This window comes from Canis lupus, chromosome 31, assembly GCF_003254725.2.
Source record: "Canis lupus dingo isolate Sandy chromosome 31, ASM325472v2, whole genome shotgun sequence".
NCBI lineage: Eukaryota > Metazoa > Chordata > Mammalia > Carnivora > Canidae > Canis > Canis lupus.
Genome location: NC_064273.1, coordinates 32,354,545 through 32,371,981, shown reverse-complemented (window position 1 = coordinate 32,371,981; position 17,437 = coordinate 32,354,545). Strand labels below are relative to the sequence as shown.

At 39.2% G+C, this 17,437-nt stretch overlaps 1 protein-coding gene and 1 long non-coding RNA gene across 2 annotated transcripts in view; one reads left to right on the top strand and one right to left on the bottom strand.

The window, feature by feature from the left end:
• Positions 1–17,437, top strand: part of KCNJ6 (potassium inwardly rectifying channel subfamily J member 6) — a 270,134-nt gene that overhangs the window by 252,234 nt on the left and 463 nt on the right. Inside the window, exon 4 of the mRNA XM_025449708.3 lies at positions 2,467–17,437. This exon is cut by the window's right edge and continues 463 nt beyond it. Coding sequence (XP_025305493.1) covers positions 2,467–2,792 — 326 coding nt within the window. The 3' untranslated portion in view covers positions 2,793–17,437. The remainder of the gene's footprint in view (positions 1–2,466) is intronic.
• LOC112661625 (uncharacterized) lies at positions 661–12,024 on the bottom strand. The gene is made up of 3 exons (XR_004811020.2): positions 11,900–12,024; positions 10,642–10,821; positions 661–2,729 (listed from the first exon to the last, which is right to left on the bottom strand). It is a non-coding gene; the product is annotated as an uncharacterized LOC112661625 (long non-coding RNA).

Genomic DNA, 17,437 nt, shown 5'->3' with positions numbered 1-17,437 from the left:
TGGAAAATAAGGACGTACATACACACTGTATGATCCTGGCAGCTCTGTCTTTCTTATTATGTTAACCCAGTTGGTTTTATTTTGTTACTCTTTCCATTGCAATGAAAATCACATTTCTAAAGAATGGACTGGAACCAATGTCAATAGGCAAGACTGGAATCTTTCTGAAAAAAAAAAAAAAAGAAAGTGATAGACTTACACTAGGAACTCCTTTTGATTTTATACTGTTAGATAAACATATTAATATTATTTTTATTCTTTTTTAAATGAATTAGGATACCACACGCTGAATAAAAAATGGGAAAGCATTCATGAGTATTTATTTAAACCTTGCTTATTCATCTTTTTATTACAAAAATCAAACAATCCCATTAAAATGGTACTATGGAAAGATATTTTACTATCTCTACAGAATTCAGTAAGTGAATTTTCTAGGGCTGCCATAACAAAGTATCACAATGAGGGCTTGAACAACAGACATGTATCGTCTCTTGGACATCCTCTTGGCTATATCGTGTTGTCTCTTGATACCAGTATCCCAAGTTTCGGATTCTTTCTTCAGCCAACTCTAGTATGATGTTAAATGTCCATTTAGATTTTAATTTTAATAATTGTGGGTTTTATTTCTAGTTGTTTTTTGGTTATTTATATAGCCAGAACTGAAGATCTAGGTGGATTTTATTTGTTCATCTCTGTTTTCTAGTCACTTTACAATAAACATGTACTTTCTTTATGAAAAAAGGTTATTCAAGTTATACTTTATCACCTTTTCCCTTTGACTTCCTATGTATTCCTCCTTCTGAGCCCACATGTCCCAGCTATCACCTGTCTTCCCTCATCATTCCCAAACACAGATAAAGAGTTGGCGGTTCAGGAGCAAAACACTGGTTGAGAAAAAAAAAGCAAGACAGTGCTCTTTTCTTTCCAGTACCTAGAAGTTCTGCGATATTTATTTCAGAGGCATAGAAGGGAGCTTTTATAGGTCAGCCAGGGAGACACTGTAGAGGTTAGCATTCAGTTTGGGGATAAAGAAGAAGAGCACAGGGCTAGAGTGAGGGCTATGCTGACTCTGCCCCTAACAGCTGAGTGGGGTAAATCGCTTACATCCCTGGCACCCCAGTTTCTTCTTCTAGTCATGAGGAGCAGATGCAATGCTCTGAGAACATTCCGTAATTCTGAATCCCTCTGTGTAAACGCCCACGTGTGTCCTCTTCTTCCCAGTCTACCTACATTCAGCACAAAGCAGTTGCCTGATACACCTTATTGGCTGTCCCCATGAATGACATCCTGACTGCCTGGCTGTTTTCTTGAATGAATGAACAGTGGCCACAGTATGACTTTTGTGAGCCTTAGGTAGTTTTACCTCTGTGGACCCCAAAAATGGTTTAATTATATTACATTTTACAATATAATTAGTATGAAGATGACTACATTAGCATTTTTCTTCTACCTAAAAGTTTATCTTTTTTTCTTCTGATTTTAAAAGAACTTTCGTGGGTCCTTGAAAGCACTGTAGGCCCTAGGCCCTGGATCTGCCTCACTAATGGGGAAGTCATCCCTGCAGGAACTACTCAATAGATGCCTTCCACATATGAGACGTTTCGTAAGAGAGCCCTTTGAGCAGTGCACCAATGCATTCTCCAGATTTTATGCCAAGCCCAGTTACCTAGTTCTCTTCTCTAAGGACATGAGTGGAGTTCCCCCTCATTCTGTCATTTCATATTAAAATAAAGCTGCTCCTGATTCCTGGGCTCCAGTAGCTCATATGGCATTTCTGTGCAAATTAGCAAGGGGCTTCTTATCTTGAAGAAGAAGGGGGAAAGCATTTAAAGTATTATATCATTGCACAGTCTAAATAACTATGCCCACTGAGCTTGGAGAAAGTGCAAAGTCAAGTGGGCATCCTTTCCAACCTCATTTGGGGCCACAGTTGTGGGCCTGAATGGCATAGTGGTGGGACAGTAACACTAATCCATGGTGTTCAGCTTAAAGGCATCCTTGGGGTAGTTCCACAAGCCAAACTTCATCCTAAGTCTGTGGCTGGAATGCTGAAGTCTCAGCAGGACTCTGGCAAAGTCTCTAAAAGCAATGGGAGAACAGAGTCACAGCCTCCAGTTTCTCCCAGGGCAAAAAGTAGATGAGGCACAACCACATGAACCTGTGTGTGTGTGCACACATGCTTAAGTGCATGTGTGCATGGCCTTGCAGGCAAGTTCTGGTTCTGTGAGCCAGAACTCTCATGTTGCCCCCCCCCGCCCAGAACTCCTGCTAGAGGCCGGGAAGCTCTTGCGCATGTTAGTGTATGTCTACAACATGAATAATACCTCCTTATTTGCAGCACCTTGTGCAGGGCACAGTCTGAACAGCTGCACACAGCAGCCGTGCCCAGCTCGCTGGGTCCCCTCGTTGATGGAAAGCCCACACTCCCAACATACTAAAGCCCTCCGTCCGTTCCCTTCTCTGCAGGGATGACATGCCAGGCTCGGAGCTCCTACATCACGAGTGAGATCCTGTGGGGTTACCGCTTCACGCCTGTCCTGACGCTGGAAGACGGGTTCTATGAGGTCGACTACAACAGTTTCCACGAGACCTATGAGACCAGCACCCCATCTCTCAGTGCCAAAGAGCTGGCTGAGCTAGCCAGCAGGGCGGAGCTGCCCCTAAGTTGGTCTGTGTCCAGCAAACTCAACCAACATGCAGAACTGGAGACCGAAGAAGAAGAGAAGAACCTGGAGGAACAAACAGAAAGGAATGGTGACGTGGCAAACCTAGAGAATGAATCCAAAGTTTAGTGTCCTAGCTGGGCAGCCACTTCTCCTCTTCCCTCACGCAGCCTTTTCTTGTCTCTCATTCTTTTTCTTTTTTTGTCTTTCTTACTTGGTTGTTTACTTATTTATATTTAATTTTGACATTTCCAGAAAACAAATCTTCAAGGTGTAAAATATCTACCTGCCCTCTCTCAGTTACTCAGATCGACAAGGTAGACATGGATTTGGTTCAGGTGCAACGTGCCCTCATTCGTGGCCCAAGCTTGCTCTCTTCCCTAAATACCACACATCCAACTTGTAGGGATTTAAGCTACTTACCTGCATGTCTTGTACAATACCAGATCACTCAAAGAGTGTGTCAAAGATTTTACCTGGGATAGGACAAGTTAGGTCTCTGGTGCCTATTTACTCATGCAGTGAGACATAGCGTATAACCCTCAATTTTATAGATTCAAATAAATTTCATCTACAGGGTGAGGTGCTTGCCCCATACAGGCATTGCAGTTATAGGACCCGGGTCAGGTAAAGACAGAAACACTGTACATATATATGCCTTATGTAATTACTTTCTTTTCGCAGTTAGTAAAAAAAAACCCAGCATGTACAAAAGTACTGTAGAACAGAACTTCTAAATAATGTACATAGATGTATAATTAATGTAGGTTTAGATACATAACTTTAGAAATAAGATGCAAAAAAAAAAAAAAAAAGATTCCCAATGTACAGTAGGCATTTCTGTTTCGTTGTCTTTGCTTTCTCAATTTCTTTGGTCCCATTGACTGCTGGTCCTTAGTGCATGGCCTTTGTTCCGTGTCCCAGACTGGTAGTGTTTGGGTACCTCACTGTTCCCTTGCTGATCCTTTCATTGAATCTAATAAGCCATAGGTCTGGGGGAAGTTAAGAGGTCTAGTACATGGCAAAACCCACCACCAATATGCTGATATACTGTGAAATGTTTACAAAACTGAGGTCTCTTTTTTTAGTAACAGGAGCCTCACTGACTAGCCTGGGGGAATATTCCAGGGGGAGGACACTCTCTGGCATGTGACCAATGATGTGTTTATGCTTTCCACGTGAGCTGTCACCCTTTGTAGTACAAGAGTTTGGGAAACTCTTCTTCTACAAAACCATGGATTCTCCAGCTGTTCCACTCTGTAATCATGAGAAACTACAGACTTAAAAAATAAGACATGGTAATTTAGCAGAAGATGGTTTGGGTCCAAAGCCATGACATTGGTGAAGGCATGCAGTAGGAGACATATGTTGTAATCATTCACCTTACACACTTTGACTCCATCTGGCTATCTTCCTGTCCCTGCCAGTTTATCCGTCAGCACTTCCTGCATTTGTATCTATTATTATTCGTATTCTTTTATTATTATGAAATGACCAGAGTTCAATAGTCAAAGATAAAAAGGCAACTACAAAATCTCTCTAGAGTGTGCCACAGGTGGGAAATCAAATCCAAAGTGTCTCCCAATCAGAAGAATACAAGCAAAAAACTGCAGCCTTAATTCATTGTAATCTGCAAAGATCAATGGAGAGAGAGAGAGAGATTGAGAGAGAAGAGAAGGAAGGAAAGCATTTTGTACTAAAACTCTAAATTCAAGATGAAAAAAAAATCAAATAAAAAGATAAGAAATGGAAGAGAATGTCAGACAAAATCTCAAGGGCAGGTGGACATTTTGCACTATAACAGATCTTTCACATTAATTTCACAATTTTAAACTATTTGTTCCCTAAAACAGTTGCCCATCATAAGCATTCATTGACTGAATTAAGTTCCTTTTCAGCACGGGCTGTGCTCAGTTTGAGGCTTTGTGCCACAAAGGTCAAAGAACTCAAACTAGCTTTCACTCACTTCCTGTTGCCCTTGATTTCCCCCGACCAGATTGGCCAGGCCTTCACTGTAGTTTGGGGACCTTGTCTACCATAAAGTATGTCCCAGAGATAAGGAATGTGGCTCCTCAGTTTAACACAGTGGTCTCCTCCCACTTCTGAGACCTCAATCAGGACAACTGCTTCTTGGCAGTGACTCAACTGAAAACAAAACTGTTGGCCATAGCCCTTTCCTGTTTGCCAATATTTCACTTTTTGCATTGAGTATCTGTCGAATCATTTATTCATTCCACACAATCCAAGGAGGAGGTTGTAGTCAAGGAGGAGGAGAGAGCCCCATACACTTCCTGCCAGGCTGTGGGGAGGTACTGTGGCCTTACCTCGCTGTAGCCTTATGAAAGGCGCCCTTGACTTGAGGGCACTAACCCTGCAGCATCCCCAGAGTTGCAGGGCAAGGCATGGTAGCACAAAGTAAGATGAAGCACGAGCTGCAAAAGTTTGCTAAATTTAGCTCTTGATGACTCAGTAGGCCTTTTTTTAATCTGTTACTAAGGCTCAAAGGACAACACACACCCTGTTGTCTGGTTGGAAGAGCAGTTCGGGGCCCTTTAGCACAAATGAACGAAGAGTCTTGACAACCCTTTGGTCATGCACATGTGTTAGTTCTCTATCTGTGACAAGGCACTCGGGTGTGAGGTCCCTCCCTATTTCTCATTGTCTTTGGTGTCAATGTAGTTGGAGACAGAACATGAACCAAATCTCGTTTTTGTAATGTGAGCCTCTGAATCTTTAAACAAGGATGCTCCAGAAGAACCTTTTACTAGAATGTCCCTATCAAACGTGTCTATTTTTCTACAATTATTGATACCACAGTTTAACAGTGTATTTTGTGTCAACTGTTAAAATTTGGAATTGAAAGAAGCTCATTAAGACTGAATTTTCTAAGCAGCAAGTATTGAATGGTGTTTTTCATTAAGACTGTACAACAAAGATGAGCCCACAATTTCTACTCATTCTATTCTACATAACCAGTCCCCATTTACGTAGTCACTTTGTTAGGAAATCAAGTGCTATGAAAATAAACAAGCCTATTTTAATGCAACAATACCCATAACTGATGAGGATCACTCGCAACTTGATATTTTGGTCTGTTGGTTTGGTGTGTTTGAGTCACTTTCCATAAAAGCATGGTGGGATCTGATAACCAGATAAGAATTTTGAGCTAAAGCGTTATGGTTTGCCACAGTCAACCCCAATCTGGAGGAAAGGGCAGATTCAGCTGGAAGCATGACCTCCCCAAGGGCTGCTGAGACCCTCAGATTCTCACTTCCACCCACCCCAATACACCCCATATGCTTTCCAACTGGAAAACCTATTGTTTATAAGTCAACTTTATGTAACTAATAAAATCGTTTATGTTTTTGGCTGTCCCCTGAGCGAATGATACTCTTTTGAATCAACATATTTGTGATCACTGTAACGCCAGGTCATTGTTTATCCATTCCTCATAACGTGGCATTCCTGCCTGTTAACCCAACATGTGTCCATAAGAAGGAACTCCCTCTTCCCCCACTCCCTTCCTCCATCTGTCTCTCTCTTTTGTGCTGTCCCTAGTTCCCCAGTGCCAGGTCCATCAACTTAGTTCAGTGTCTTATGTTCCCTAACAAAAATCCAACTATTGTCTTTAAAAATGTCAACATGTTTCTTAAGCACAATTTTCTCTTGTGGGTTTACCCAAACTAGGGCTCTGAACTATCTATTTCTCATTGTATTCTAATTAAAAAATTATTTGTGACTTCATTCAAAAGCCTAAATTTTGAAGTCTCCAGAGAAACATCTTTATGCTTTCCCTCCCTACACTTTCTTACATTTCAGTTTTCTTATTTTTTCCCTTTTGCTTTTTAATTTAGATGTAAGCCAGTATCTTTGGGATGTTTAGAAACTGTTTAGAAAGGCGGGAGCTGGTGGACAGAGAGATTATAAAAATAACATCAGATAACAATTCGAATTCACCCAAAGAATGTGAAATCATTTGATTAACTGAATAATTCAAGATAAAAAAGTCATAATATTCATAATCATTTCCAAGACAGTGTGCTAATAGTCTGACTAGTTTTCAGTCTTTCTTTCCTTGACTTGGGTGATACTCTATGCAACTCAGAAAAGTCAAAAGGGTAGTTGGAAATTAAATGCCCCGTATAAATGGAAAAAAGTATCTTCTATAATTTCCTTTCAATGGATGGCTATAAAATTAAAAAACATAGTATATACGTAATAGACGATTCATCGATACCTCATTACAACATAGTAAAATCACATTATCTTGTTTCTAGCTTTATGGCCAACCTGTTTAAGAAAATGTGATCTTTTCATTTAAAATGGAGTAAAACACACCTCTTCCTAATACTTCTGCCCTTAATGTGTCAGAGGATTTCTGATGCAGTGTCATCAGAAGTGAAAAGCTCTGTAAGGCTACGAAGAGCCTTGTATTTTGACAAAGCACAATATGAATACACAATACAAAATAATATTACACCCTACATTGTGCAGTGTTTGGGAACATTCAGAGCACTTGCATAAATTATGTCATTTAATTCTAATCCACCAAGAAAGCTTGACTATTATAATTCATATTTTATAAAAGAAAAACTAGGGTGTGGGCAGATTGGGTAACTTTCCCAAGGTTATGAGTCTAGTAATAATAGGTCCTGGTCTCAAATCCAGAGGCCAAGGCTTAAGCTATGCTCTCCATTTATTACAGAAAGGGTCAGCAAACCAAATCTACTCATAGACTCTGGCCCACTGCCTGTTTTTGCACCACTCGTGAGCAAAGAATGACTTTCACATTTTTAAGCAGTTGGGGGAAAAAAGACAAAATATTTTCTGACATGAGAGAATTGTATGAAATTCCAATTACAGTGTCCATAAATAAAATTTTATTGGAATACAGCCACACTCATTCATTTGTGTGTTGCCTATGACCGCTTTCACACAATACGAGTAGAGTTGAGTGTTTAAGACAGAGACCATACATCCAGAAGGCTAAAATATTACTATCTGGCCCTTTACAGGAAGTTTGCCAACTGCTATACTGTACTATTAAGTACTACTAGTTACTAAATATTGTACTGTGCTACTAAAGGATTCCTGGACAACTCAGAATGATGACATTCTTTTCAATATAAATGCATTGAAATTACTCACAGAAAAAAATAACACAGTCATAGATTCAGGTGTCAAAGGAAGACTCCTTCCTTTTTGTAACCATTCCCCCAGAGCGCTAAATAAATAACCAGCCAAGATTCAGTGGCCAACTCAGAAAGCGATAAGATAAAACAACTCCTTAATGAAAGGGGAATGTCCACTCCAGTGCCTGAGACATTGCACCATTTAAATATGTAGATAGTTGGGACACATGTCTCTAATTAGCAGGGCGAACTGGACTTGCAGTGGGTCGCCACACATCAAACCAGCTTCCCCTCCCTGACTTGTCTTCTCTCTTATGCTCCCTTGGAAGATGGAGCCTGTATCTTCCTGCTAGTTCTCTCTGGCCTGCAACTGATCAACGTGATGAAGATGAAACCATTGCTCATATCTGGCTGTCCTAGTTCTGGCTCTCTTCAGCCACTTGGCCAAAAGTTTAGCATGAGAATTAGAATAAATGCTTCTTTTGGAAAACTAAGAGGTTCTTTGAAAAGAGCTCAGGAAGAAACAGTAGTTAAGGGTTGTTGGATTGTTTGTCACTTTCTGAATCCAAAGCGCAAGATAAAGATTGGTAATTACAGAAATATTAAATGCAAGAAATCCAGAAAATGGAGTTTTGAGACAAGTCAATATTAAATGACATTCTTTAGTATCACTAAGATGAACTCACTTGTGTTCTAAGAAAGCATTTCCAAAGCCAGACATGGATCAGCCAAGTGAGGTTCTTTAACTCTACAGTTCTATTGAAAATATATATATCAGGTTCTCTAATTATGTGGGGGGAAAATTTTGTCACAAATCATTGTGATGTACTGCTGAAAGATTAATGATGGAAACTGAGATAAATTTGGTCCTGTGTCTAAATCTAAATAGTTATAATATCTGAGATATAGATGATGCACAAAACTCATGACACTGCAACTGTATGGAACAGCATAATAACTACATGAGATAAAAAGAAATCCTCAAAGTTCAACACCATAAAGCTTAAATAAATGTAAAAGGAGTCAAACTTTTACATGGCCTCATTGCCTTGGTTAAAAAAAAAAAAAAAAAATGCTGGACGCCTCCACCTAATTCAAATAAGGAAGTCCTAAGAAGGGAATGAGGGCAAAATACTTTGAGACATGTGAAAACAGCTCATTGAGATAGAAGCATGATTGAATGATGGAGATTTATCACCAATGAAAATGGCTTTTATAAAGTTAATTTTAGATACTACCCCCTAGATGTGAATCCTAATGTGTTCTGTGGTCGGCCAGTGAATTGTGACCACATAGGCAATAGATCTTGATTTCAGAGAATGAAGTGTTCCTACAATCAAAGGGTAATTGACCATTGCAAGATTAAGACTCTGCAACCATTGTATTAACACTGATCATAAATACTGTGATATCAACCAGCCGATTCTTCATATAAGAATATGAAGGGCTGTTTTTCTCAGGCAATGTAAATATCCTCTACCAACAGGCACTAGTGAAATAAACATATAATGCATCATTATTTCTAAAATTCTGATAGAAATCATAAAATACCCATCCAAAGGAGCAAGAAATCCTAGGAGCCTAAGTTCAGACCTCTTTGGCTACTAAAACCCCAGTCCATGCTGAATGCCTTATGGAATACACAGTGTTGGGTCTATCAGCACTAAACATAGCTACAGACCTGGATCGACCAGAGCACAGAGAGCTGAGCTCCCATCAGCTGTGCACGATCAGAACCTCTGGCTCCATGGCCACTATTCTTAGAGAAGGAGACGGAACACTGTTTTCAGATCCAGTTGGTGCCATTCTGGCATCATCTCTTGGCATTATTTCAAATGGGAGTGGGTGTGGTCAACCCTCCCTTGGTTCATTTTGGCCATGCCCACCTGCTGCAGGCTTTCTGTGTGAGTCTCTCCCTTCAGGTCTGGTTCCTGCTCATGCAGATAATGACACCCTCTCCCAGAAGACAGAGCAACTCTGTGTCTTTTGAGCTTCTCTTGGCCAGCATCCTGGGCCCTACAGAGCACACACCTAGATCAGGGGTGGCAACTCTCCCTAGAAGAACTGAAGTAAGACCTTTTGCAACCCCTATGCACAGGAGTGCTTCTCCCATACAGAAGTCAAAACCAAATAATACTACTGTGTAAATAGAGTAAATGTAAGGAAGTCCAAAAAAGTTCTCATTTTCCCATGATGATTACCTGGATGATATTTTCCCCTTTATGTATCTAATTCTTCAACCTCTGGAAATTCTCACTTTTTAATATAATGATGCCATGAGCACAAACTCAGCTGTCCCATCAGGCAATCCCAACTATTACCCTAGATGGTCTGATCTTGTTCCCTTTTTTTAAGTAAGAGGTTCTAATCTGTTCAAACCTATCCCTAGACCAATCCAAATGTTGTCCTGGCCAAGAAATTTCATGTACCCTTTTTCCTCTAGCAGGAACCAACAAATGAGGACAGCATTGTCAAGAGTCTCCTCTTTATTTGCAAGGAACCACCCTGGATTGCAACACTTAGAGACACAACTTATGTTGTCCCCAGGTCCCCACAGGGTTATCATGTCACCACAGGTCATCGTCTAAGCATTCTACCGAGTTTCTCTTTCTGAATTCCTCCCTTCCTCCCTTAGCTCACCACTAAAAGCCATCTTTCCAGGCACCACCTTTCTCTGGGTTTCTGTGGCATTTTTGAGTTGCAGCCAAGAACCCATTATTGAGGTTAGTCCCATCTCTTACTACCTAATTTTCCACTACTGGTTTTAATTGAGCACATAATATGTTCACAGTCTGACCACCTGAAACCAAAAAGGTAGAAAATTTCATTTCTGCCCCCATACACACCTTGAGAGCTCATGAGTGATGGCGGGGCATTATGACATCAGCCCATAACTGAGCAGAGTGTAATGTGAGGTCTTGTCCTGAAGGGAAGCTGGACTTTTCCAGGGGAATCTTCTTGTCCCTTGCTATCCAGCTTGCCAAAGATGATCCTGAATATCTTTATTCAGCCCAGTGGATCAGCATCTAAAATGAGAGTTATACAGGAACAACAGTGAACTCCCACACGTGTACAAGATTCTGAAATGATGACCTAAATATATGCCTGTGTTGGCAAAGTGGCCTTTCCTCCCCCACTGTCTGCACAGACTGTGCTCTGGGGAAAAACCAAGCACCTATGTGGTGCCTAGTTACCCAGGCCTGTATGGCTGCTGCCATGGCAACCTGCAGCCTATCAGTGTAGACCTTTCCATGGAGTCTCTGAGGAGAACTAGCAGAGAGGCTCCAAGGCTGGAGTTCCCAAAAGCTGGTCCACCTGCAGACAGCCCTTGGGGAATCCTAAGAGATATGGGGCAGTGCCCAGGCAAACGGGTACTCATTCAGTGGCCAAGTATAGGATATTACTATTCCTTCTTCCTAGGAGAGTATGCACTTGGTGGCCAAACTCCTCCTAAAAAAGCTATTCTTTAAGCCATCATCCCCATCCCACATACACACCCACACCCAAATCACATTCGCCTTTAAAAGAGAGAGAGAGAGATCCCAAAACCAAATTCACATTATCTGGTGTAATAGATATCCGAAGTGCTGCCATTTTATTAATCATTAGACAAGCTCTGCCTAAATAGTGTTTCAGTAATAATCCCAAGTATAAAGAAAATCAATTTAAAATTTTTACTTAGAAATTCTTTTAGACAAAAAAAAAAAAAAAAAAGGAGTTTCTTCTTAGAAAACCTGATTTCAAGTGCTCATTTTTGTCCCCAGGATGCAAAGTCTCAAGAATACTATTTCTCCATAAACTTGCTATTTCCCATCTGACTTTGAACCTGAGGACAGACTCCTTTACATTGGCATGAAAGGTTAAGTAGAATTTAGCACTGAAACTTTCAGAGTTAAATTTGGTCTGGACCTATGAACCCAGGTAGAAGTAAACTCTACTAACCAGTAACAACTCTGCACCAATCCCCCCCTAGACAACAACCTCAGGGAAATTTTAGATGTGGAAATTCTGCTGAAGGTGATGGCTTGCTTTCAGAGAGAGGATGGTAGTGTTCAAATCTCTGGGTCATGCCCACACTGTGCACATCAGGCCAGATCAGCTTACCTGGTTTATAGCTTGCTCAGTCAGCTGGCGACGTCCATCAGGGGCATTAGTGAATAAATGAGAACTTTCTGCAATCTGAACAACCACACTGGAAGACTTTTCTTCCATCTTATTTTCCAGTTCTGCTACAAGATACATCGACAAGACATGTGGTTTGTTATTCTGTGGTTCCCCTCTACACATACCTTCATATTCTTTTTCCTTTTCCAAAAGAAAGAAGGCCCCTCTTAATATTGCATGATACGGTGGTAGTATTTCCAATCCTTTGTAACTAACTCCTTAACTAACAAATGCAATGACCCTCTTCCCACATATACACACACATGCACATAGGTACATAAACATATACACATATATTTATACACAAGTATACATGCGCTCATACACACACGCACATGCACACACACACACACACACATTTACCTCCCCCAGTCAGTTAGAAGCTAGTCCATATATGTGAATTTCCAGAAAACCAGTCTTAAGAATACCAATAACTCCCTCCCCAACCATCACAGTGATATTCTTTCTAAAATGTTACCATAGGCCTCCGGGACTCACAGGCTATGGGTCATAAAGTAACCTTTTATTTATATATATTGTTTTGTAGAAAACCTGGATTTAGTCTAAGGGAAACAGGATTCTGATCCTGGTTCCATCCCCAGATAAGTTATATGGTCTGGGATAAATCACTGAACTTCTCAAAAAACAGTTTTCTCATCTTTTTTTTTTTTTTTTTTTTGACTAATAATCTTTATTTTTTTAGCACAGTTTTAGGTTCATAGAAAAATTGGGTTAAAAGTACAGAGAGCTGGGACACCTGAGTGGCTCAGTGGTTGAGAATCTGCCTTCAGCTCAGGTAGTGATCCTGGGGTCCTGGGATCGAGTCCCACATCAGGCTCCCTGCATGGAGCCTGTTTCTACTTATGCCTGTGTCTTTGCCTCTCTCTGTGTTTCTCTCGTGAATAAATAAATAAAATCTTTAAAAAAAAAAGTACAGATAATTCTCATACATTCCCCTGGCCCCACACATCCACAACCTCCCCAGTTATCAACATTCTGCACCAGAGTTGTACACTTGCTACAATTGGTGAACCTACATTGACTCATCATTACCACCCAGAGTCCACAGTTTACATTAGGGTTCACTCTTGGTGGTGTGCATTCTATGAGTTTTGACAAATGCATAATGCATAATGACATACATCCACCAATGCAGTTTCATGCAAAACAGTTTCACTGACCTAAAAATTCTCTATGCTCTCCCTATTTATCTCTCTCTCCCTCCAACCCTCGACAACTACTGATCTTTTTACCATCTTTAGAGTTTTGCCTTTTCCAAAATGTCATATAGTTGAGATCATACAGTGTACAGTCTTTCAGATTAGCTTCTTTCACTTAATAGTATGCACTTAAGAGTATTTCACACCTTGTATTTCACACTTGACAGCTCATTTTTTAGGGCTGAATAATATTTTATTGTCTGGATGTACATGGTTTATATATTTATTTACATACTGTTGGTTGCTTTCAAGTTTTGGCAATGATGAATAAAGCTGCTATAAACGTTTGTGTGCAGGTTTTTGTGTAAACATAGTTTTCCATTCATTTGGGTAAATACCAAGGAGCATGATTGCTGCATAATATGATAAAACCATCTTTAGTTTTGAAAGAAACTGCCAAACTATTTTCCAAAGTAGCTATACCATTTTGCATTCCCACAAACAGTGAATGAGAGTTCCTATTGCCTCGTATCCTTGCCAACATTTGGTGTTACCAGTGTTCTGGATTTTGGCCATTCTAATAGGTGTGCACTGGTATCTCATTGTTGCTTTCATTTGCATTTCCCTGCTGATATGATATGGAGCATCTTTTAATATACTTATTTGCCATCTGTACATCTTCCTTGGTGAGGTGCTTGTTCAGGTCTTTGCCCATTTTTATTCAGGTTGGTTGTTTTTTTTATTGTTGAGTTTTAAGAGTTCTTTGAATATTTTGGATAACAGTCTTTTATCGGATGCTTCTTTTACAAATATTTTCTCCCAATCTATAGTTTGTCTTCTCATTCTTTTGATAGTATCTTTTGCAGAGCATAAATGTTTAATATTAACAAACACCAGCTTATAAATTCTTCCCTCATGGATCATGCCTTTGGTGTTGTATTTTTAAATTCATTGCCATACCCAAGGTCATCCAGGTTTTCTCATATATTATCTTAAAGGAGTTTTATAGTTTTGCATTTTACATCTAAATAATTTTGGGTTAATTTTTGTGAAGAGTTTAAGGTCTGTGTCCAGATTTTGGGGGGAGGGGAGTTTATATGACTGTATATAGTTTCTCCAGAACAAACCGTTTGTTGAAAAGACTATATTTTCATCTCTGTATTGCATTTGCACTTTTGTCAAAGATCAACTGACTACACTTACAGGGTTCTATTTCTGGGCTTTCTGTTCTGCTCCATTATCTACTTGTCTATTCTTTCACCAATATCACACTGTGCTGATCACTGTAGCTTTACAGTAAGCCTTGAGGTTGGATAGTGTCAGTCCTCTAATGCATTGAATCTGTAGATCAATTTGGGAAGAACCTGACAATATGAAGTCTTGACAAAATTGAGTCTTTCCTATTCATGAACATGGAATATCTCTCCATTTACTTAGTTCATTTGTTATCTTTCATCAGAGTTCTGTGATTTTCCTTATATAAATCTTGTACATATTTTGTTCGATTTATACCTAAGTATATTTGGGAGGATGCTAATGTAAATAATATTGTGTTTGTAGTTCCTGATTCTACTTGTTTATTGATATATAGGAAAGTGAGTGACTTTTTGTATATTACCTGTATCCTGTAACCTTGCTATGATAGTTTTTGGTATTCTTTCAGATTTTTTACATGAACATTCATGTCATCTGCAAAGATAATTTTATTTTTCTCCCCAATCCCTCCAAGCACTGCTTTCACTGCATCCCACAAATCTTGATAAATTGCATTTTTATTCTCATTTAGTTCAAAATATTTTTTAATTCTCTTAAGATTTCTTCCTTGACCTATGTGTTATTTAGAAGTTGTTGTTGAATCTCTGAGTATTTTGAGATTTTTCCATTTTTATATTGGATTTCTAGTTTAATTCTATTGTGGTCTAGAGGAGACTTTATATGATTTCTATACTTTCAAGTTTGTTAAGATGTGCTTTATGGCCCAGTATGTGGTTTATCTTGGTGAATGTTCCATGTGAGCTTCAGAAAATTTTTTCTGTTAGTTTCCTTGTCATTTTCAACAAGGATTCAAATCCCCCAGTCTCTGCTTCTATGATTCTAATAGCAGTTCCAGTCTATACCACCCCTATACTAGATAGCCCCAGATGATTTAGCTTTAAGTCTTACCTATTTTTAACAGTTTCACTAATTCCTATGCTAGCAGCAATGAAATTTTACCACTCTTCATACACTTGTCTCCAGGATCTCCTTATCAAAAATATCCTTCTCTCCTCTCTTCTATCACCACTACATGCCATAGCAAATAGACAAGTTATGAGTTAGGTGCCTTCCAGACAAATGAAATGTTACCAGACAAGCACTATAGTCTCCCCTACAGTAAATAAAAGCCCCCAAAGAGGTTGGCATCTTTGATAGAAGTGCATGAATACATCTTGCTGGCACATCCATGAATATAGTTCAATCAGCTCCAGCAGGTTATTGGCAACTTGCTTTTAACCTGAACTCTTCTTTACCTTCCCTGAAGCATGTATCTAGGACCCCAGGACAAAAAAAAAAAAAATTAATACTAAATCAAGTAGAATATAATTAGGGAGGCAAAGAACTTAAACCATAACATTTTAATTCAACTGCTTTATGTCAGCCATATCACTCTTTTCCATTATGAATTGAAAGATAATTCACTGTATTTGTCTTTCCTAATAAAGTAGCACAATACAAGGCCTGAAATATTTAATAATGCCCAATAAAATATGAAGTCATTCTGTGAGCAAAGCATTTCCTAAGACAGGAAAAAATTATTCTGAAAAGTTCACTAGTTCAAAAGTCCAAAGCAGTACCTAAACTTCGGTAGTCTTTTTAATCATGAATCTATGAAACTGAGGATAAGTCTTATTCTGATTTGAGGGCTGCATCTCTTTTAGACATTCACGCTTCTATTGACCTAGAAGTTCCCATTCTTACCATCACACAGAACTGTTAGGATTTATTTAAACAAAACAAAGCCTAGCCACTCTTAGAACCAAGTCATCAAGCTGGGTGTCATTGGGCTGCATGTTGGTGTTCCAGTTCCAGTATCCACTCCTAAAGAATAAAAGTCCTCTAAAAAGAAACAAGGCACAAACATATTTGACCTTCAACATTGTTCCCAGAAATCCATGTAAGAACTTGAGTTTAAAAAAAAAATTAAAAAAAAAAAAAAAAGAACTTGAGTTTTTGATAAGGTGTTCACATTTTACAGAGAAATAAAATGTTCGGCTTCCAAGGTGCATGAAGTTCACTAAAGCTGGGAGTAGACACACACTTGTATCTCCATTCTCAGGGATCTAAGCTGCCAACTAAAATTAGAACTCCACTAAAAATATTCTGAAAGCTAGTGGATGTCCCATATTTTATTGTTCTAAATTGACATTTGTTTGACTGAGTATTGACCCATGAACACTTGTAGTACAGTGGGCAAGTTCTAGGCAGGTTGCTGTAAAGACCAAGAAATAATGACATCTTCCTCTGCCTTCAACAAGCCTACAACCTCATGGCAACCAGCTCTTACCATGTGACCACACTGTGCTGAGTGAATTGAACCACACAAAAGCCCCGTGAGCAAATATTGACTCCCACTTTATAAATAAAGAAACTGGGGCATAACGAGAAATATTAACTTACTCTAGTTTAAGAAATAAGACAACTTAATAGGGAGGGTACAACAACTGTTCTGAAATTTAAAGAAAGCAGATCAGCTTCTGCGTAAGTAATCAGGAATGGTTTCCTAGGGAAGAAAGGGACATTTGTCCTAACATTCCTGGAGATTGGGTGGGATTTGGAACATAAAGACCCAGGAGGAAGTCTTCCTTTCAGTGTGAGGACCCAGCATGGGGGAGAGGTCAACAAAAGCAAGACTGGAGTGAGGGGGGATGGGAGGTGTCTAGGCCAGCCTAGATGGGATGGGATGGCTTATTGTAGGATTTGATAAAATATGCATTTTGAAAACTGATGCTAAATTGTAGGAGATTTGGGGTTTCAGGCTAAGGAAGACAAACTGAGGTAGGAATAATAAGGCAGTATTTGTTAGTAAATCCACCATAGCACTTTAAAAAGTTCTTAAATCTCTAGGATTGAGTTTTTTTAAATAATAACTTTCACTGGAAAAAAGCAAAATGTCTTTAAGGAAACCATCAAGGACTTTGAGATGATTCAGTGAATCTGTGAAAAACAGAATAAATCATTGGTGGAATCCTAACAGCAATTAGTAGCAAACTACATGTCCAGCAAAATCATAAAACAAGGGTTATTATAGGAGAGAATTACATATTAAACAATACAATTC